General features: G+C 45.1%; 1 protein-coding gene across 1 annotated transcript; it reads right to left on the bottom strand.

The window, feature by feature from the left end:
• Positions 1–585: 585 nt before the first annotated feature.
• slc45a4b (solute carrier family 45 member 4b) lies at positions 586–19,907 on the bottom strand. Its single transcript, XM_056287029.1, has 12 exons — positions 19,676–19,907; positions 10,478–10,666; positions 8,782–8,961; positions 7,515–8,140; positions 6,980–7,126; positions 6,465–6,713; positions 4,759–4,878; positions 4,465–4,564; positions 4,155–4,235; positions 3,854–3,984; positions 3,491–3,559; positions 586–906 (listed from the first exon to the last, which is right to left on the bottom strand). Exons 1-12 carry the CDS (start codon positions 19,905–19,907, stop codon positions 658–660), a joined length of 2,373 nt encoding a protein of 790 aa, XP_056143004.1. The 3' UTR covers positions 586–657.
• Positions 19,908–21,445: the final 1,538 nt, after the last annotated feature.

Below are 21,445 nucleotides of genomic sequence, written 5' to 3' on the forward strand. Positions count from 1 at the left end.
GTTCAGACTGAAAAACGAGCTGTGTGGCCTTCCTATCTCAGAGTCTACAACACCAACAGGCTACCATTACAAGATAAGGACTAAGCATTATGAGTTTGACCTAATACTTGATGTCCACTGGCTCTGCGTCTCAATGGACCACACCTCCCAAGAGCAAATTTGTTATTCGTAAGGATACAAGAAACCCTATGAAAGGCAACAGTGTTTTGGCACGGTTTCTCCTTTCTTGTTGCCCTTTTTCTATCTACTCTTCCATCATTAATAACACTTATACATCCAACCTGCACCTTTTCAAATGCCGAGTTTTTCATTTTTTAGGGACAGTTTCCCTACTCTTTCAGTGAGGACCAGGAGGCCCATCCATTCATCCATTAATCAATCTGTGTTCGTACCTGTTCCACAACAACAATCCCTAGCCATCTGTTGTTTCTTTTTGCTAGTCGGGTTTGACTTACTATCGCAGGCGAGCGTCTTAACATGTGCCGGCTTCCCGGAGGTTCACTAAACTGGACCTATGTACAATTAAGACTGCCCGTTTTGTAAATTAAACATACCTGGGTATAATTCCCATTTGCTGTGGTTTTAACCTAGCTCAGACTTGATGTCCATACTCACATGACAGTGTCATACTTTGTCTTTATAATACTCTCTCTATCATTAAGTCTCAGAAGAGCTGGCCCGACTGGTCCTTCTTCCACTGGTACTTGCCTCTCTGGGCAAACCAACCAATCTGTGATCCTGTTCTGAAGTGCTGGACTCTCCCTCGGGGTATATGACGAGGAAGCAGGCAGTGAGAAAACCCAGGAAAGAGCCCCCAGAGGCCACCATGGGAATGACACGCACGCTGCCTACTGCCTCCACCACAGCTCCCAGGGCTGAGGCAACCAAGATCTGGCTGATGTAAACCTGGAAAGGACACATAATATCACATCACACTTCAACATCACTTCAACATAACACTTTGATAGCATGTAGAGTTATAACTGGGAGTTATACTCTATAAGAAATTTTAAAAAAACTAATGCATTTTATTTATACAGTGCGTTTCAAAATACTCAAACACGCTTTACATATGATAAAATAAACATAAAAGCAACACACCAAAAGTATGAAACACACAACATTAATCACACACTCAAAGAAATTCTGCAGAGGTGAGTTTTGATAAGTGATTTGAATATGGACATATCGGGGTAGGCTCTGATATGTTTGGGGAGAGAGTTCCCAAGGGAGAGGCAGCAATGGAGAAGGCTCTGTCGCCCCAGGTCCGGTGCACGGTCCTGCGTGGTGGAGACAGGAGGTTGACATCAGAAGAGTGAAGGCTGTGGGAAGGAGTATGATAGTGGAGCAGGTCAGTGAGGTAGGAGGGGGCCTGATTATAGAGGGATTTTGGACTGAGGAGAAGGACTTTGAATTTGATCCATTGTGGGACAAGGAGCCAGGGGAGGTTCTGGAGGACAGGGGTGATGTGGTTACGGGAGTGGGTGAGCAGGCGGAAAGCAGAGTTCTGGATGTACTGGAGTTTGTTTAGGATTCTGGATGATGAGCCATACAGAAAGCTGCTGCAGTAGTCAACTCTGGATGTGATGAAGGCATGGATCAAGGTCTCAGCAGCAGAAAAGAAGAGTGACGGGCGGAGACAAGCCATGATTTTTAGGTGGCTAAAGGCAGTTATGGTGATTTGATTGACATGGTCTTCAAAGGAGAGGTTGCTGTCGAAAATGATTCAAAATTGCGGATGTGTGGGGAGGGGGACTGCGTAGAGTTAATCGATGGTAAGGCAGAAGTTGTGAGTGGTTTTGGTAAGGGATTTGGGGCCGATGATGATCATGTCAGATTTATCACAGTTTAACTTGATGAAGTGGGCTTGCATCCATGATTTGATTTCACGTGTTGTTTGTTGTGTTAACGGTGAGGGTAATGATGTCTGTTGGCAATACGGTCAGGAATGGGAAGAGGTGGAACAGCAATGCAATCATACCACAAGGGGGAGCTGATGTGAGCAAAGGACGCAATCGTCCTGACAGTTTGGGCAAACGGGAAGAAGAGGGTTGAGGAAGGCACGTGTGTGATGTAAATAGTCGCTCACGTGTAGAGGACGAACCAGCGTGCTGCAAATTAGATGCAAGCATGCAGCTACCTAGCATGTTCAGGTGAAGGCCGCCTCTTCTATACAGAGAGGAGTGCCCCCAGAACAAGTCAAAGTTATGAATAAAACCATGTTGTGCGCTATACTCATGGACTAGAACCAGGTATTAAGGCTGAGAATCCTGCTAAAATGCCCCACACCGTGACCCAGTGTGGGAATAGAGCCAGAAATAAAATCGGTTTTTCCACGACTGTTGAAGAGATTAAAAAGATAAATAAAATCACCTTTTATCAGCTTGGATTGCTGACAGGCAGTGTCATTGGAGCTGACATGGACTATTACTTTCATAATTGTGGGAAATGAGTCAATGCGTCCTGGGAGATTCTCAAGGATGTCAGGGACAGTAGCTCCAGGAAAGCGGCATGTGAACGCATTTACAAAACAGATGTTTTGGACTATGGAGTCCCCGATGATCAAGGGAGGAGCTGCTGACTGATTGATTGACTGCACTGTCAGGGACAGTCTTGGGAAGGGGGAGAATGCTGTTGGTCTGAGGAAGTGGCATTGGGACTGGGAGTGACCAACCTGCCTGAACGCCGGGGAGGACAGTGTAGGGGGACCCCGTGCAGGACCCGCGGTGGCAGCAGCAGCGGGAGGTGTGCTGGCCACCACAGCAGCCGGGGCAGCAGGAGTAGTCCTAGCTGCAGCAGGGGCTGGTTCCAGGTCCAGGTGGGAAGGAGCAACCTCGTCCATGGAAACAGCAATGGCCACGGGGGCATCAACAGGGTGAACCATGGCATCAGCCAATAGCATGATAAAACATCTCGAGTTTTATGGGTGGAGGCGAGGCAGCTTGGGGTCTTTCCATCTTGCCACGTGTGGCTACTGCCTCCGACCAGGTAGCCTGTGAGCCGGGAGAGGAGCAGGAGGCAGACCGGCAACGAGATGATGGGTCCCAGAGGATGGTGTCAGAGATGGTGTCAGAGATTCATAACAGAGATCGTTTTGGACTATGTGGCTGCGGTGTCAATAAAATCAGATAAAAGAGGGTCCTTTTTTCTGAGTTCATCTGAGAGCCGTTGGATATCGTCCTTGAGGTTGGTGATGCCATTTATTGCTTTTAGGCAATCCTTGCAAAACTACATTAAACTTGTTCATCGATGTTCACAGAAAAGAAAGTGGAAGTTAGCTGTTAGCTCTATCAGCTGATGGATGAGTCCACGTGGTTCTCACCAAGAGTGCAGAGTCAGTGCAGCAAGCGATGACTGGGGAAGAGTCCATAAAACAGGCAAACCATGAAATCAGCGAGAATAATCCAAAAGGTCTCTATGAGCTGTTAAAAGTTAAAAAGCAGAACCACAAAAAAAAAAAAAAAAAAAAACAAGCTACAGCAAAACTCACCTGGCAGGATAATATAGCACAGTCAATGCCGAAACCTCTCCGGGAGTTAGCAGGGCTGTGATGGATGTACTGGGGGTAGAAAAGGTGAATGGTGAGGAGAGGGACACACAAGATCTTTTTTTTTTCAGTAATGGAAGACAGCAAATTTACTTTACAGAACAGCTAATAGCTAATATCATCGTGTCAATTAGATACACAGTGTGCAGTGTTTTCCTTGTTTTGGGTATTCAAGAACCAAAAATATTTACTGCTGATATTGATTTCAGAAAGGGTTTTGCGTCATGACACTCAAAACTTGACTATGATGGTGTGTGTGTGTATGGCTATGTTTTTTTTTGTGTGTGTGTGTGTGTGTGTGCATACCTCTTTGATTTCATGGTATTGTCCCAGTAAAGCATAGGGGCAGTAGGATATACTCATGGAGATGATGCCCATGGTACTTATCATCACCATAGCAACATAGACATTAGGAAAGATGGCCATGACAGCAGTCCCTAAGAGAGGAAAATGAACTGTTATGGCCATTTACATACTTACATTCCTTTCTTTTACTCAAAACACATGCTAAGATCATGCACGCACACACAAACACACACGCACACAATGAAAATCTGCAACACTTTAGCCAGCACAGCTACTTTTTTCTGTTCTATTTTTTCCCTACCTATGGAGAAGCCCAAAGTTCCCACAATGTAGATAACCTTGATGCTCAAGTCAAAATTATCCAGGTACTTCTGCAGGATGGCTGTGGGGGGGGGAGAGGGGGGGGTGTTAAAAAAGAAACAAAGGAAAAAAAAAGACTCGCAAATCTAGAGAGAAATAGGTGTGCTGGATCAGATAAAAAAAAAAAAACATGTAAACTGCAATGGAAGATCCACACTCCAGAGAGCACCCATAAGAAGTGTGTGTGTGTGTGTGTGTGTGTGTGTGTGTGTGTGTGTGTGTGTGTGTGTGTGTGATGGGGGATTTCTTACCAGAGCAGACAGCAGCAGTAGCAGCATAGACCACTAGTCCCCAGCAGCCCATCTGGACCCCTTTGTTGTAGTTTTGGAGCAACGTGGAGTTAGCTGATACCTGATAGGGCAACATCAGTGTAAGCACAACAGTAACACATTCCTTAGGACTTAAATGTTAGACAGATGACCAATATGTACATATTTACATATTCAGATATTTACTGTGGGTAGACTTTGCAGAATTTATTATTAAAATGGATGATGCACATGACAGCATATCTTCATGTGTGTGTGTGTGTGATGTGCCCATACCGTGGGGTTTCCTTGGAAGATGACCTGCCCCATGAAGTCTGTATAAAACACAGCCTCGGCTATGATAGAAAACCATGTCAGCAGGTGACACACACAAAGCCTCCAAAGCTGCTTGGGCATCTGTTTAGGACCGATGAACACAACGAATCAACCATCGAAGTTATCACAGGTGAAAAGGCAGTACTAAATTGTCCCTAGGTGCATGTGTGTGTGTGTGTGTGTGTGTTGGCCCTGTGATGGCCTGTCGGCCTGTCCAGGGTGTCTCCCTGCCTGCCGCCCAATGACTGCTGGAATAAGCTCCAGCATCCCAGCGACCCTGAGAGCAGGATAAGCGGTTTGGATAATATAATGGATGGATGGATGGATGGATGGGGGTCAAGCCTGACCTGAGATGTGTTTTCAATACATGTTTTGTGGTACATGTGTTTTGTGGACCTGGAGAAGGCCTATGGCCGTGTACCCCAGGGCACTCTGTGGTGGGTACTGCGGGAGTATGGGGTACGGGGGGAGTTGCTACAAGCCATCCGGTCCTTGTATAACCAAAGTGAGAGCTGTGTCCGCATTCTCAGCACAAAGTCAAACACGTTTTCGGTGGGTGTCGGACCAAGGTTGTCCCTTGTCTCCGATTCTGTTTGTGATATTCATGGACAGGATCTCAAGTTGCAGCCAAGGTGAGGAGTGTGTCTGTTTTGAGAACCTCAGAACTGCATCTCTGCTCTTCGCAGATGATGTGGTTTTGTTGGCTTCATCAGAACGTGACCTCCAACGCGCACTGGGGCGGTTTGCAGCTGAGTGTGAAATGGCCGGGATGAGAGTCAGCACCTCCAAGTCTGAGGCCATGGTTCTCTACTGGAAAATGGTGGGTTGCTCCCTTCGGGTCGGGAATGAGTTGTTGCCTCAAGTTAAGGAGTTCAAGTATCTCGGGGTCTTGTTCACGAGTGAGGGTAGGATGGAGCAGGAGATTGACAGATGGATTGGTGCAGCATCAGCAGTAATGCGGACGTTGTACCGGACTGCTGTGGTGAAGAGGGAGCTGAGCCAGAAGGCAAAGGTCTCAATTTACCAGTCAACCTTCATTCCAACCCTCACCTTTGTTCATGAGCTTTGGGTAGTGACCAAAAGGGTGAGATCACAGATACAAGCGGCTGAAATGAGTTTCCTCCGGGGGGTGTCTGGGCTCAGCCTTAGAGATAGGGTGAGGAGCTCGGACATCCGGAGGGAGCTCGGAGTAGAGCCGCTGCTCCTTTGCATCGAAAGGAGCCAGTTAAGGTGGTTCAGACATCTGATTAGGATGCCTCCTGCACGCATTCCTTTGGAGGTTTTCCAGGCATGTTCAACTAGGAGGAGACCCCGGAGTAGACCCAGGACTCCCTGGAGGGACTACCTGTCCAATTTGGCATGGGAATGTCTTGGGATCCCCCAGGAGGAGCTGGAGGGCGTCGCTGGGGAGAGGGACCTCTGGAGTACCCTACTTAGCTTACTGCCACCGCGACCCGACCCCAGAGAAACGGCTGATGATGAGATGAGATGAGGTCAAGCCAATGACTATTCACTGATGGCATCCAGTGGCTTCCACTGAATCAGCTGGATGCTGGACTTGGTTAAAGTGTTGTGTTTTTTAAACGCTGCGTGGTTGCACGATGCTCATCTTCAGCGAGTCCTATTAGAATGTCTGAGCCTTGTCACAAAAGTGATTTACTTCATACCTTCAGCATGGACAGCCAGAGCAGCCGCACAGTGGTGACCCCCTCTGGCACCCCCTCACTTCCAGAATCCTCAGATGATAGGCTACTGGTTGAAAGCTGCAGCTCCCGCCTCTCCGTGCGCTTCTGAAGCTCAGAGAGGTCATTCAGACTGCGGGAGGAGGTGATTGGCCGAGGGGCCCCAGGGGTGAGCCGACGGTGTCGGTAGCGCTGTGACCCCACTCGTCCGTAGTAGGAGAATGTGAAGGAGGGCTGGAGGGGGGAAGCAAACAGGGTCAAAAAATTATTTCCCTGCTAGAAGAATCGTGATCTTCATTGTAGTGCTAAACTTGAAGTAAGATAATAATTTTAAAAATAATCCACCTTTCAAAAGGTAGCACCCAAGCTTTTGGATATATATTAACTATATATTATAGTCATATAGTTACAGTCATACTGATATAGTTACAGGCAGTCATATATACATTACTGCTTGTTTCTAAAATATGTTTTAAATTATTAATTAATGAATACTGTACTTGTCTGTAGAAGGTGTGTGGGTGTGGTCGGGATGAGTGTAGGGTGTTGGACGGGCAGGCCCCCAGCTTTGTGGAGGGGGGGCCTTTTGCTTGGTTGGAGTGGCCAGAACTGGAAACACCCACTTTGACTCCATTGACACCCTTAGTCTGCTGGACCAAAAATAGAGGAAAAGAAGTTGAAAACAGAAATAGTTAATCAAAACAGGGGGCTCAAAGTCGCACATTTCTTTTACTGGGAATCCATGTTACCCCTTCGGGTAACACGCCAACACATAAACGAACGTATATCATTAATTTGAGATATTGTTACTGTATTGTTGCCCATGTGAGTTGCATTGAATAATGTTATTTCATTACTGCTGCTTCCCACAACTTTTGATGTTCAAGTCACCAGTCTACATCTATCTGCAGGACCCTTTTAACAGGCAATCACAACCAGAAACTTGCAAATCAACGGGTGCCTTTTTCTGCTAAAAATGTCATTACATCAACGCTGCCTTTATCTGCAGCCTCACCAACCGCCTCAGAATGTTACCTGTGTGTTTAGTTGAGCACCCACTGTGCTAGGACTGGTCTGGGTAGGAGGAAGGGAGCCATCTGGCTGCTCCTTTAACTGTGAAGTAGGAGAACGTAGCTCTGTAGGAGAGAGAAGACGAGGAGAGGAGCCAGTGTTTTGCTGTGACGGCAGGAAGCCCTCATTCAAATCGACCGGTGTGTCTGGGAAAAAGTGATGCAAGTCCGGGTCGAGGTCAGAATCCAATTCAATGGTCGCGTCGGGCATGGCCAAGACTGAGTCACTTTTACTTCTGACACGCTCCACAGTGAGAAAATCCAGTTCCCCTTGATCCGACTGGTTGTCCTCACTGGGTGGACCATGAGTGACGGCATCCTCCTCTATAATCAGATCAAGAAACGGTGGGGCTTGGCCACTGGACCTGAAAGAAAGTTGGCTGCTGGAATCCCCGTCGACCGTTGCTTCAGCCTGCTGGGCGGGGATGAAGGCCTCCTCTGGGATGCTGAGCATGTGCAGTGTGACAGAAATGATGAAGATTATGGCGGCAAAGAGGAAGAGAACCTGTTCCTGCGACTTAAACACACGGCCTAAGGGCGTATCCGTCCAGTCTAAACCCCCTAGCATATAACCCACTGCTCCGCCAAGCCCTAGGGAGAGATGGAAGGACACACACTTGTTGTTGGGCAAAGTCCAAATGACAAAAGAACTGGTGCTGACAAAGATGTATGACTCTTGTGTATCTTTTAACAAGATGTTGCACTAAATTAGCTTTTTATGTCTTTCTGTGGAAAAAACTTGACTCACACAGGGCCGTTCTACAGCTACAAGTCATGTTAAACATCCGAGAGTGTAAAATTACATGTTCGGGTGCACAGAGATTTCAGTGATGCATTAAACTAATGTACTGATTTCCTGTTTATTTTGTACATAATTAACAGTAGTTATTTTTGGGGTTTCTGTCCCTTCCTTTCCTTTTTTAGTTGTGTTTTTTTGCCTATGACTACAGTTTAAAAAGTGGTAATATGCCAGATTTGTTCAAATATCAGTTCAAAAGTTATAATGAAATCTCCCCAAAAAAATTAGAGACCCGAGCTGTCGAACTGGGGGTAATTGCAAAAAACGGCACTTTCCAAGTGTGTTGTACACCCTCCTAGAGGGGGATCTCTTGTTCTTAAATAAAGAACAAGAGATCCTAAAAGGTGTCAATCAGTCAATCTGTCTGTCTACTGATCTACCTGTCTGTCTTCACACGTGTGGTTTTGCGTGTACATATAAATACGTATACTACCAGCAGAGAAGGCATGGATATTTAGAGCCATGTCTTGCTCCTCGGTATCAGCAACGTCAAGAAGGTAAGCTCTGATCGGTCCCTCAGAGGCATCGGCACAAAAGTCCAGGACTACCACACCCACCACGGTAAGGACGATGCCGAATGGCTGGCTGTTGGGGGTGTCACCAATCGACAGACCTAGGGAAGCATTGTGGAAGATGTAAAACCATGGTTTATATAGTAGTTAATATTTCAAAGGAATATTTCCTAAAATATATACACTGATGAGCCAAAACATACTGACAACATGCCCAATATGCCGTTGGCCCGCCGTGTGCTGCCAAAACAGCACCGACACGCCAAGTCATGACTCTACAAAATCCCTGAAGGTGTCCTCTAGTATCTAGAACCAAAACACTAGCAGCAGATACTTAAACTCCTGTAAGTTGCGAGGTGGAGCTGCCGTGGATCAGACATGTCGAACGAGCACATCCCACAGAGGCTCAATCGGATTGAAATCTGGAGAATTTGGAGGCCAGGGCAACACCTTAAACACTTCCTCAAACCATTCCCGAACAATGTGTGCAGTGTGGCAGGGCTCATTATCCTGCTGCAAGAGGGCACTGCCATTAGGGAATACCACTACCATGAAGGGGTGTGCCTGGTCTGCAACGATGTTTAGGTAGGTGGCACGTTGACATGAATGGCCGGACCCATAGTTTCCCAGCAGAACACTGCCCTAAGCACCAGACTCCCTCAACCGGCTTGTCATCTTCCTACGGTGCATCCTGGTGCCATAACTTCCTCAGATAAATGGCGCACACGTACACGGCCTTCCGTGTGATGTAAGAGAAAACGGGACTCATCGGACCAGGCGACCTTCTTCCACTGCTCCATGGTCCAGCTCCAACACTCGTGTGCCCATTGTAGGCGCTTTCGACTGTGGACAGGGGTCATCATGGGCACTCTGACCGGCCTGCACCTACACAGCACAGGGCGATGCACTGGGTGTTGTGACACATTCCTCCCGTAACCATCATTAAAATTGTCTGTGACCTGTGCCACAGTAGACCTTCTGTAGGTTCAGACCAGACAGGATAGCCTTAATGGCCTCACGCATCAATGAGCCACGGGCGCCCAACACCCTGTCGCCGGTTTGTGGTTTGTCCCTCTTTGGACCACTGTCGGTAGGTACTCACCACTGCTGACCGGGAGCACCCCACAAGCCTCGCTGTTTCAGGGATGCTCTGACTCAGTTGTCTGGCCATAACAATGTGGCCCCTGTCAAAGTCGTTCAGGTCTTTACTCCTGCCCATTTCTCCTGTATCCAACATGTTGACGACGAGAACTGATTGTTCGCTTGCCATCTAATCTACCCAGACCTCGACATGTGCCCTTGTTTGGAGATGATTAATGTCATTCGGTTCACTTGAGTGGTCATAATGTTTTGGCTCATTTGTCTCCTCATGCTTGGATTAGGGCAACTTCTCCTTCCGTGACTTGATATCACGTCTTTATTCTTGCAGTTAGTTCAACATGCTCTGCAAAAACTTATAAGATAGCTTTTACACCTACATCATGTGGTGCAAACCTTCTGAAATGTTTAGTTGACAAGACAAATGTGAAGGCTAAATGCAGACTCTGTTGTGCGATAAACTAAACAAAATGTTTGACAAAAGCTGTGGTACTTGGCACGATCCTGCTGTTCCCTCACCTATCAATGAGCCATTCAGAAATAGCGCCACTCCCAGCAGCACACCCACACACAGGGCCAGAATGAATGGTCGTCTCCTGCCCCACCGAAGAGTGCATCGGTCACTGGCTGAGCCTATCAGGGGGGTGATGAGCAGACCAAGGATGGGACTGAGGAACCAGGTCAAACTGTAGTACTTCTCTGGGAGACCTAGAAATACACACACAGACAGATACGGTTGAATACAGGCAGATGGACAGGAATAGGGTCAGGCTGGATGACTGGAACCACACCAAGGAGTTAGATGAAATCTATGTCAGGTGTACAGTTTTGTTTTCTGTTTATTTCAATTCAAATGTATCGAACTTTATAAGATTTTTCCAACAAGTTATCATATGTTCATTTAAGAAGCTGGTCTTTTTCAATCAGGTTTTTGTTCACAATGAGAGCTACTGTAAAAATGTTAAAGAATGTATTGACTATAGCGTCCAGGTGGCGTGGCGGTCTATTCTGTTGTCTACCAACACGGGGATCTCCGGTTTGAATCCCCGTGTTACCTCCGGCTTGGTCTGGCGTCCCTACAGACACAATTGGTCGTGTCTGCAGATGGGAAGCCGGATGTGGGTGTGTGTCCTGGTCGCTGCACTAGAGCCTGCTCTGGTTCATCGGGGCGTCTGTTCGTGGAGGGGGGACTGGGGGGAATAGCATGATCCTCCCACGCGCTACGTCCCCCTGATGAGACCCCTCACTGTCAGGTGAAAAGAAGCAGCTGGCGACTCCACATGTATCGGAGGAGGCATGTGGTAGTCTGCAGCCCTCCTGGGATCGGCAGAGGGGGTGGTGCAACAACTGGGATGGCTCGGAAGAGTTGGGTAATTGGCTGGATACAGTGGGGGAGAGAAAAGGGGAAAAAGGAATATATTGACTATAAAAGTTATATTACATTCTGACACCATGCATGGTGTTAAAGGAGTAGCCTTCAATCTGCATATATATGGCTATATCTTAACAATCTAAGTGCACAGTCTATAAAGCGCAAGGTGCAAGTGCATTTAGGGCGGTCCAAATCCACTTTTGGTAGTTTAATGGCTGATAATCTGAGTGCGAAGTAAGGCACATGGTTCATCGGGGTTATATTTTGTCTCTTAATTAATCATAGGTGTGTTTTGGAGATCACATGAAATAAGCCAATCAGAGTGTTGTCTCCCATTCCCTTTAAACGTCAGGTGGGCTTGCATCTTGGCGGACTGCCATTATAATGGCAGATTTGTCAAGTAGTAGGAAAGTTGTGGACCAGCATATTACTACCTTAATAACGTGCCCTTAAAATAACAGTTCAACTTTATTGTCATTTAGAATACAATGAAATTCTTGTGTTCTGGCTCTCTGTTCAGCAACCTGACTGCCTGTGGAAAGAAACTACTACTGAGATGGGTGGCATGTGATTTGATGCTCTGGTAGTGTTTTTTAGATGGAAAGAGCGAGGACAGAACATGAACGGGGTGGCTGGTGTCCTTAATGACGTTTTAGGGATCGCCGAACACCTTACGGTTTGGCCGTTAGTCTGTGACTTTAACGGTCTTACATATGGTCACAACCTGTTTTCTTATTCTTTATGTAAAATTCTGCCAAATCATTATGCGAATAGACGAGACAGCCATCGGTGCTGTGCCCTCACGGGGTACCAATGGAAACGATCAAATCCGCTGTGGCGACCCCTGGGAAACAGGGAACACACTGAAAGAAGAAGAAGATCCAAAAACATCCAGGCTAATTGTCTTACTATGTCAGTATATGCTATAATGTATGATATACTATATAACTCAGATTAGTCATTTTGAGTTTATTTAAAGGAGGATAGAACCACGGGCTTGCATAATGCTTTTTTTTGTGTGGTTGTTTTCTTACAGCATTTGACTACTTAATAGCTTTAACTTCTGTAAATGAGCTCAGAAAAAGGTCCTTATTATTTGTTAATGTCAGTGTTAGCCCAACTGACTATAGAGGTTCTGCAACATAGGAAATTGACCATCAACAGCTGTTTGTATGAAAGTAGCCTATTGATTTATGTTTTAGCCTATTATTAGGAGAAGATTAACGCATATAAAAAAAATTCTGTGTGCTGCGTGCACAGTAACAACACATTATGCCCTCCTCTGGACATCCCTTTGCCACCCCTGTTAAAAGTTCCTAGAACTGCCCCCGTCTGATCCATTAGAAATAACTTCCTCTCCAGGTGACTCGCCCACAAATAAAATTCTGGTCACAAGAACAGAAACAAATGGACAGATATTCGCACTTGGACAAACAAACACAAAAATGTGAGACTAAACTCTGTGGTGCAACTCGACCCCTGGGTGTCTGTGGAAATCACAAATCCCTTTACTCAATATGCTCCACGAAAAGGAAACAATGAGGAAATCCTGCTGCAGAACTGGTCCCCGCCAGCTCGATTACAAGGAGACGAAAGAAAGCCACTTTATTTTGACACGGTACTCTTACAACAGATTGTATTCTTACAATGAATGTGTTCTCTGCATTTAACCCGTCCTATTTTATAGCAGCAGTGGGCAGCTGCAGCGCCCAGGGACCAACTCCACTTCTTCTTTCCATTGCCTTGATCAGGGGCACAGGCAGGAGTTTTTACCATAACATGCATGTCTTTTTTCTTTTCTGATGGTAGGAGGAAACTGGAGCACCCGGAGGAAACCCACGCAGACACGGGGAGAACATGCAAACTCCACACAGAAAGGACCTGGGACGGCCTGGGGTTCAAACCCAGGACCTTCTTGCTGTGAAGCAACAGTGCTAACCACTGGGTGCCCTTTTTTTCTTCTTTTTTTTTCTAAAGAGCAAGCGCAAGAGCTAGAGCAAGGCACCAAATGTATGGAGCTCGTCACTGAAAGTAGTTGAACATTCAAGTTCTGCTTTTATTAAAAATGAAAGAGGAACGTGGAATATTTCACTTACTTTCCTCTTTGCATATAAGTGAAACAGAAAAATTATAAAATGAGAAACTAGATTTTTGAAACCGTTAGCTACTGTAGGTTGTGCAGCATGGATCCTATTAGAACATGGTTTGTAAATCATCCGGCTAAAGAATTTATTGAGAATAAATAATGATTTAATCTCACATTAGTACATCTTCTGTGTTTCTCCATATATAAGTACGTTAGTCCATTTTGTCCTATCACCATCCCTATACTAATGCTGAAATTCTTAAACCTGCAGCGTGGAACCTTTGTCTCCCCCTTCTGGCAGTGAGAGCAATTACACAAACACTGTTGACACGTGCTTAGTTAGTAGTTACAAAAATAGCTACAAAGAAATTTCCACAGCTTTGCCCTGCGAAGCATTCTGAAACACTACATTGTGTTACTTTGTGCCATAAGCTGAACGCAGTTCTACTTTTACCACAGAGCACTCCCCTTCTCTTAACTAAAATAACATAGTTGTTATTTGAGTCTTTTAAAGATGCAACACGTGATCTTACTTGAATCCTGACCTCTGTCATTCAGTGACGTGCACGACAATAACAAGACAATAAAGCAGACAAAACAGGCAAATTCTAAAAAAAAAAAATCAAATAGTGAAACACCTAATACGTTTTCTGACATTTCCCACTTTTAAAACACTGGTGTCGTTTGTTTGCTGCCACTGGACACAGCTCTCTGAGGGACGCAAATGCCAGTCTAGACTTTTGCTGGACGGGGCATTGCAATGACAGAAGCACTCAGCCGGTCTGGGGTGTGTGTGTTTTTAACTGCAGAAATCTGGGGAGTGGGTGGGGGTATTACATATAGAACCTTTAAGTGGAAGTGGACTGAATTCAGGATTTATCCCACGGTATAGATGACATGTATATACATGTGTATACAAGTACACACACGGCATGTGCTTCAGTCCTCTGCTCCACGACAGGAATGTCTGCGGTGGAAATTCCTTGACTGCTGGGGGACAGGAGCTTGTGACTGAAAACACCGTGGACCTGTTCCTACAGGCCTCAATTACACCCGACTAGCATTTACAGCCTGACAACGCTCCTGCAACGACAAGACCGTACCTGCTTCTACATCGGAGGGCGAAGTTGAAACTATGAAAGATGTCATTGACATGGGCCCTAATATTCCGGGTTGGGATCTAAAATGCTGTTTTCAGCCTGCTAATGTTCCGGTGATGTCACATGGGTCCATAAAATCTGACCTAATGTTTACCGGCCCCTTAAATACAGAATTTCTTTAAGCATGATAGGGTAAGGGCTTGCTTTAATGGAGCTACATGCATCAGCCTGCCGAGCAATGAGCGACAAGTCAGCTTTATGTGTATAGGCCAATATCACTGAAAACACTTTTTAATCAATGAAGTCGAATTATGGGTTAGAACTCAACATGACAAGAGTCCCAACATTTTTGGATTTTTTTTCTCCCCAGTTGTACTTGGCCAATTACCCAATTCTGCTGCTCCGGGGAGGGCTGCAGACTACCATATGCCTCCTCCGATACATGTGGAGTCGCCAGCCGCTTCTTTTCACCTGACAGTGAGAAGTTTCACCAGGGGGGCGTAGCGCGTGGGAGGATCACGCTATTCCACCCAGTTCCCCCTCCCCCCTGAACAGGCGCCCCAACTGACCAGAGGGGGCGCTACTGCAGGGACCAGGACACACACCCACATCCGGCTTCCCACCCGCAGACATGGCCAATTGTGTCTGTAGGAACGCCCAACCAAGCCGGAGTCAAAATGGGGATTTGAACTGGAGATCCCCGTGTTGGAAGGCAACGGAATAGACCACCGCGCCACTCGGACCCCCCCATCCCAACATGTTTCTTTTAAAGTTCACCAACTTCCAGGGTGAAAATTCCGAAAACTCTGGATCCTGGAATACATCACCTTATAACTAACATATAACTAGTGTGTTTTCTTTTGGTTAGTTTTGTCCCATGACTAAGACCAACACCGTTCTACCCTTCTTAACCCCCCAGAGGGCTGCTTGTGCTGTTCCCTTCTGGTGGGATTTCAGAGCGCAAAACTCAAAAGAATGCCTGAAAGAGTTAAAGAATATACAACAGAAAATATAGGGCACGCGGCTTGAACTGATGAGTGACTTTCCAAGGACTTATCGGATCTTATCAACTCATGAGACTGATATTATCCACCTGGTAGCGCTGTATTCTTTGATATATGCTGTATTTTCTTTTTGTATATTACTGTATTTTAAAGGTAGACTCAATCTGGAAACCAAATTGTCATGCAATTAGGGTGAACTTTGTATATAGTGATTGTATGTAGCGTATATATGATTTTGTATACATTGATTTATCTAGTGTACGTATTATTTTGTATATAGTGATTGTATCTAGTGTACATATTATTTTGTATATAGTGATTGTATCTAGTGTACATATGATATAGTGATTTATCTAGTGTATATGATTTTGTATATAGTGATTTATCTAGTGTGTATATGATTTTGTATATAGTGATTGTATCTAGTGTATATATGATTTTGTATATAGTGATTGTATCTAGTGTATATATGATTTTGTATATAGTGATTATATCTAGTGTACATATGATTTTGTATATAGTGATTGTATCTAGTGTATATATGATTTTGTATATAGTGATTGTATCTAGTGTACATATGATTTTGTATATAGTGATTGTATCTAGTGTACGTATGATTTTGTATCTAGTGTAAATATGACTTTGTATATAGTGATTGTATCTAGTGTACATATGATTTTGTATATAGTGATTGTATCTAGTGTAAATGACTTTTTATAGTGATTGTATCTAGTGTATATAAGATTTTGTATATAGTGATTGTATATATTGTACATATGACTTTGTATATAGTGATTGTATCTAGTGTACATATGACTTTGTATATAGTGATTGTATCTAGTGTACATATGATTTTGTATATAGTGTATTCCTAGAGTGCAAACTAGTGCAAAGTCTGCAGGAGTTCCACAAGTGTCCTGATTTTCCATCTTTCAAAAAAAAAAAGAAAAAAGGGGGGGCTGTTCTTTTCATGATGCTAAACCCTTTATAGTTTACAGTGGAAACTTCTCACGCAGTGGAGTCCAGCAAGCTGTGCTGGCTGGCAGGTTCTCAAGGGAACGACATGCTGCCTCGCTCCGCTCCTGCCTTTCTCTCACGTAAATCAACAGGACGGCTGATGAGACTCTTGGCATCAGGACAAATGATTTACTTTCCATGTCTCCTTCACATTCTCTGTTTTCTCTATTTTAAAGTATCCCTTGGGGTGACTTGAGCAACAAAGGAAAGGAAAAGGACAAAAAACAAAACAAAAACAAACACCGCAGAGGAAAGTTAGTGTTGGTTAGTAAAATGAAAAAGTGCTTTGCCTGGGTCAAGATGATTTAAGTAGGGTTTGCTGAGGGCTCGGTTCAGTCTATATGGTGACTGCCACTGACTGTATTCCAACATCTACCCATAAAGCCTGTGCTTTGGGGTGTCTGGGTGGCATGGCGGTGTATTCCGTTGCCTGCCAACACTGAGATCGCCAGTTCGAATCCCCGTGTTACCTCCGGCTTGGTCGGGCATCCCTACAGTGTCTGCAGGTGGGAAGCCGGATGTGGGTGTGTGTCCTGGTCGTTTCACTAGCGCCTCCTTTGGTCGGTCGGGGCACCTGTTCCACCCACGCACTACATCCCCCTGGTGAAACTCCTCACTGTCAGGTGAAAAGAAGCAGCTGGCGACTCCACATGTATCGGAGGAGGCATGTGGTAATCTGCAACCCTCCCCGGATCGGCAGAGGGGGTGGAGCAGCGACCGGGATGGCTCGGAAGAGGGGGGTAATTGGACGGGTACAATTGGGGAGAAAGGGGGGGAGGGAAGCTTGTGCTTTGAATAAAACAGGACTTGAATATGAAATGATGAAATCCTAATGTGATAAATCTTGCTGTAAGGGCATCGGGCTTGCGGGGACAGATTGTGGTTCCCAAGGCACAGCTCATCAAAAAAAGGACCGACATCATGTTTTAGTAGATTTGACTACGAGTGAGAAAACACAAATGTCTTTTCCCGATCATACACTTCACCATCTGCTACTGTTATTTCCCTACCTGGAATATAGAAGGTTTGTGCCCACTGAACACTGAACACCAGAACGACCGGGACTTCACTCCTACTACCTAACACGACTGTGGGTGGTGAAAATGACCGCCGGTTTTTAAACTCTATATTCTGTCAAGACAAATACCCAACTGACATATTAATGCATTACATATGTTAGTGTGTCTGTTAGGAAACGACTGACACCAAAATTAACATTTTAACAACTATAATACTATTTTTAAACAATTTAGACTTTAGAGAGACATGTCGAACTTGAAAAAGTGAAAATATTACCTGAAAAACAAAACGAAAAACACATATTGCTAATCTAACAAAGTAACAAGACCTGCAAGACGTGACATGTTAAAAAAAAAAGGAACTGAAGTAAATACTGGAACAGTCCCATTGAAACATTTAAACAGACATGACACAACAGGACCATTTAAACAGTTACATTTTAACAGGTAACAGTTAAACAGTTAGACATGACGCGAACAACACACGTGACATGTCACACACGGTGACACGCCGTCATTTTGACCGCTCATGGTCATTGTAGGCAGATCTTATCATAACTTTTCTTTTTTTTATTGGTGCAAATGATCTAAAACTCATTTTAATGCAAATACATACAGTTTTAGGAACATTCAGGGTGTGGCAGGTCTGTATCTTTTTTTTCTTCTCTCTCCACAAAGTTATTAACCTTTGAAACTCCAAAACGTTCATCATGACCGCCATGGTGGTTCTGGTGTTGATGGTAAATATCAGTGTAACAGAATTGGTGTCGCCATTACAAATCTAAAAAAGCGTGTCTGTTAGAAGGGCTCGTGATAAACTAAAGTTTGCAAACTGCTGTGCTCGGCAATGGGCCTATATCCTCAGAGAAAATCCGAGTTTAGAATCTGCTGAAAAATTAAAACCCCCCAACATAGGGGCATTATGAATGTCTGGCTGGCCGGAACGTCACAGGGCCCCGGCTTAAAACCCCCCCAGCTGTGACCGACGCATCAGTGGAAAAAAACTACACAATGCTAATGCTTCAGCAGACTGGTTAAGCATCAGCTGTGCTTCACGTGTTAATGTGTGTAAAGGTGGTGGTGGATTAACGTGTCACAACAAGGGCGTTGGAAAAAAAAAAAATGCTCCTCAACAGGAAAAGGACCCATCTTAGTTCCTGGCTTACGACTTCGGTAACACAAATACACACCGTTTCAACACAACCTGAATCACAAGCACCTTTCTGTGGAGATTACCACAATAAAAAAAAAAACAAAAAAAACAAAACGTGGAATGGATGTTTAGAGAACTGGGTTACTCCAAAACTCAGCTGAACGGGTTCCAGCAGGAGGAGAGTTTTGAAATATCTTCTTTTTTCTCCTTATGGCGATATTTGGGGTGGTAGGAAAACAGTGAGATTAAAATGTGCAGTGTTAGGCATTCCTGCCATACCTAGCCAAGAGTACCGGCCTTTGTTCCATTTCTGCTATGACGGCAAACCTGGTCGCTTGCTCCATAGCCCCCTGGGCTGGCCAGCGCTGGTCACATAGGCTAGTTTTCTGAGACAGACGAGTTAGCGCCATGACCCAGCCGTTGTACAAGTTGTCATTCTATCTCCAAAAAGAAAAGCATCGGCGATGTTGTCACGGAGCGCATTATTACACACCTAACGCCGATGCTTATTTGTTTGTAGGGAAGGAAAGGGTGCCCAAACAGTTACAGTCTTCTTCCCAGGTTCTCTGAGATGCGGGTCATAGTAATGTTTGGGTTAGATTAAACACAATATAGAGTGTGTAAATCCAGCCTTTGCATGCAGATTAACTCCTTGTACTTGCTGGCCTACAGCCAAGTAATTCCCTTTGCTTGTGTGGGACATTTTTGACCCGATGTGGGCATTTTAGTGTGTGCCATCTATCTACAGGAATGCAGGTGTAAGCAGTACCCATGTCCCCATCTCCCCGCTCATCACAGCAGTACTGGAGTCCCCCGTGTGTAGGTTTAAGAGTGTGAAAGGCAAAGCATCTGGTTGTGTGTCTGTAAGTCAGTCTATGTGTGTATCCTGTCCTCGCCTGTCCACAGGAGTACTGGCATCGCCCGTTTTGAACATTTATGTGTGTGTGTGTTTTGTCTCCTACTCACCTATCTGCAGCAGCACCGGCGTCACCAGGGCCGTTTCCATGGCATAGCAGAACTCGCGGCCGAACATCACCGCCCCGTTCATCACCCAGCGGCGCAGGGGGATCCGCCCTCCTCTGCTGCCCTCCTCCTCTCCCGCCTTTTCTTCTTCACCCATCTCTTCCTCGACTCCCTCTCCAAGTTTCTGCTTCTCAGAGAGGCTGGCTGTCTCTTCATCATCCCCTTCTCTCCCCATCACCGGGAGTCTTGCTTTCAGAGAAACCATTCTGTCAATGGTTGGGTGGTGGACTTAGATATGAATCTTAATAGACACACGCAAACTACAACTACGCTACACTATAATATGCTAACATAATATGAAGTATTCATACAGGGAGCATTTATGCCGAAGTGTAAGCAAATGTGATCTGAATCCAGAAAGATGCGGGATTGTGACTGGGAAAAGAGGGGGTAAAAAAACAGGAAAAGGAAAAAGATGAAGGAAGCGGGAAAACTAATATCTAAAATCTGCATTAAAAGTGACCCGGGGCAGCGCGTTCAAAAAGCTGGGTGCAGAATCAGAAAAAGAAAAAAAGAAAAGAAAAAAAACCCCACTCAGAATAGAAATGGCTGGATTCCTGGTTCTCCGCTGAGAAATCTGTTCCCCCCTTAAAAGGAACAACTTTCATCTGACCATCAATACAGCTGATTCCCTGCTGTTTATTATTAGGTACACCCTGTTCTGCTGACTAAGCCACCTAAACAAGTATATGGAGTGTATATCCTCAGGTTACAAGGAAAAATAGTACTCATAGTAGGTCCAATTCAGTTTGCTATCTGATCGAAAAGTCCATGAAAATTACATCCAGCGGCTTGAAAAGAGATGCTATTCACAGCCAACTGACCGCTCGGTAACAGCGGTTACTGTTCACAGCTCACTGTCTGTTGTGTTCTGTCAGTGTCTGAGGACTCCTCGGCAGCTTCATAGAGATATAGTCAGCCAGGGGGTGGAATGGGTTCTATAAGTGTGTGTTTTTGTGGAGGTTGTTGTGTGTGTTTGTGTTGGAGGTGGAGTGTGTGCAGCCGTTTGTCTTTCTGCACTCTAAGTACTTATTGGCAGTGCTTGGTGTGTGTGTGTGTGTGTGTATAGGCCTGTGCAGGACGACGTGTGTGTGTGAGTGGGGTTCAGGGCAGGTGTCCTTGGCATGGATTCATCAAGCCATACAGTAACCTAAAGAAAAACAAACAAACACACAGCAGTTAGACGCTAACCTAAAGTTTCAAGGTTAATATGCAAGTTTATCTGCTTGAACTATTAAAAAAAAAATTACAACCGAAATTGTATGAATATGCTGACAAAATATTGCCCCCCCACCATTTATTTTTATGCTGCAAAAAAACTGACAGCCCCAAAAAAAACCTATTATGTTGATGTTGTGGTCTGAATTCAAACACATCGACAGGGCCCACATGGTGTGGGGGGGATGAGAATTTGCATCCATTCAAACTAAGAGATTTAACCATAACCCCAACTCTAAATCATGAATTCCAAATGGTCAGTTTAATTTTGAGCACCATATGACGGATAAAGGAAATAAAGTATTCAAGACCGAGACTCCACCTCCTGATGGTGGACGATGATAAGTGATCCTGTCCGTGCGCAATCAAGCTTACCGATCACCAACTTCCTGGCACGTGCATAACAGCAAACAACACACACATAACGTTTGCGTCATAACGCCACATAACCTCTGAATAACGCTATAAAGCCCGTAGAGACGCGAACGCCGGACA

The sequence above is a fragment of the Lampris incognitus genome, chromosome 9 (assembly GCF_029633865.1).
Source record: "Lampris incognitus isolate fLamInc1 chromosome 9, fLamInc1.hap2, whole genome shotgun sequence".
Taxonomy (NCBI): domain Eukaryota; kingdom Metazoa; phylum Chordata; class Actinopteri; order Lampriformes; family Lampridae; genus Lampris; species Lampris incognitus.

What these genes read in the sequence shown, in the direction of transcription:
- slc45a4b (XM_056287029.1), bottom strand. Translation starts at nt 19,907, where the DNA reads ATGGGGAGAGAAGGGGATGATGAAGAGACAGCCAGCCTCTCTGAGAAG. An exon ending in TCTGAATGGCTCATTGATAG is followed by an intron (nt 8,962 to 10,477) that starts GTGAGGGAACAG and finishes ATGCTTCCCTAG; the next exon opens with GTCTGTCGATTGGTGACACC. An exon ending in AATACCATGAAATCAAAGAG is followed by an intron (nt 3,560 to 3,853) that starts GTATGCACACAC and finishes TTCTACCCCCAG; the next exon opens with TACATCCATCACAGCCCTGC.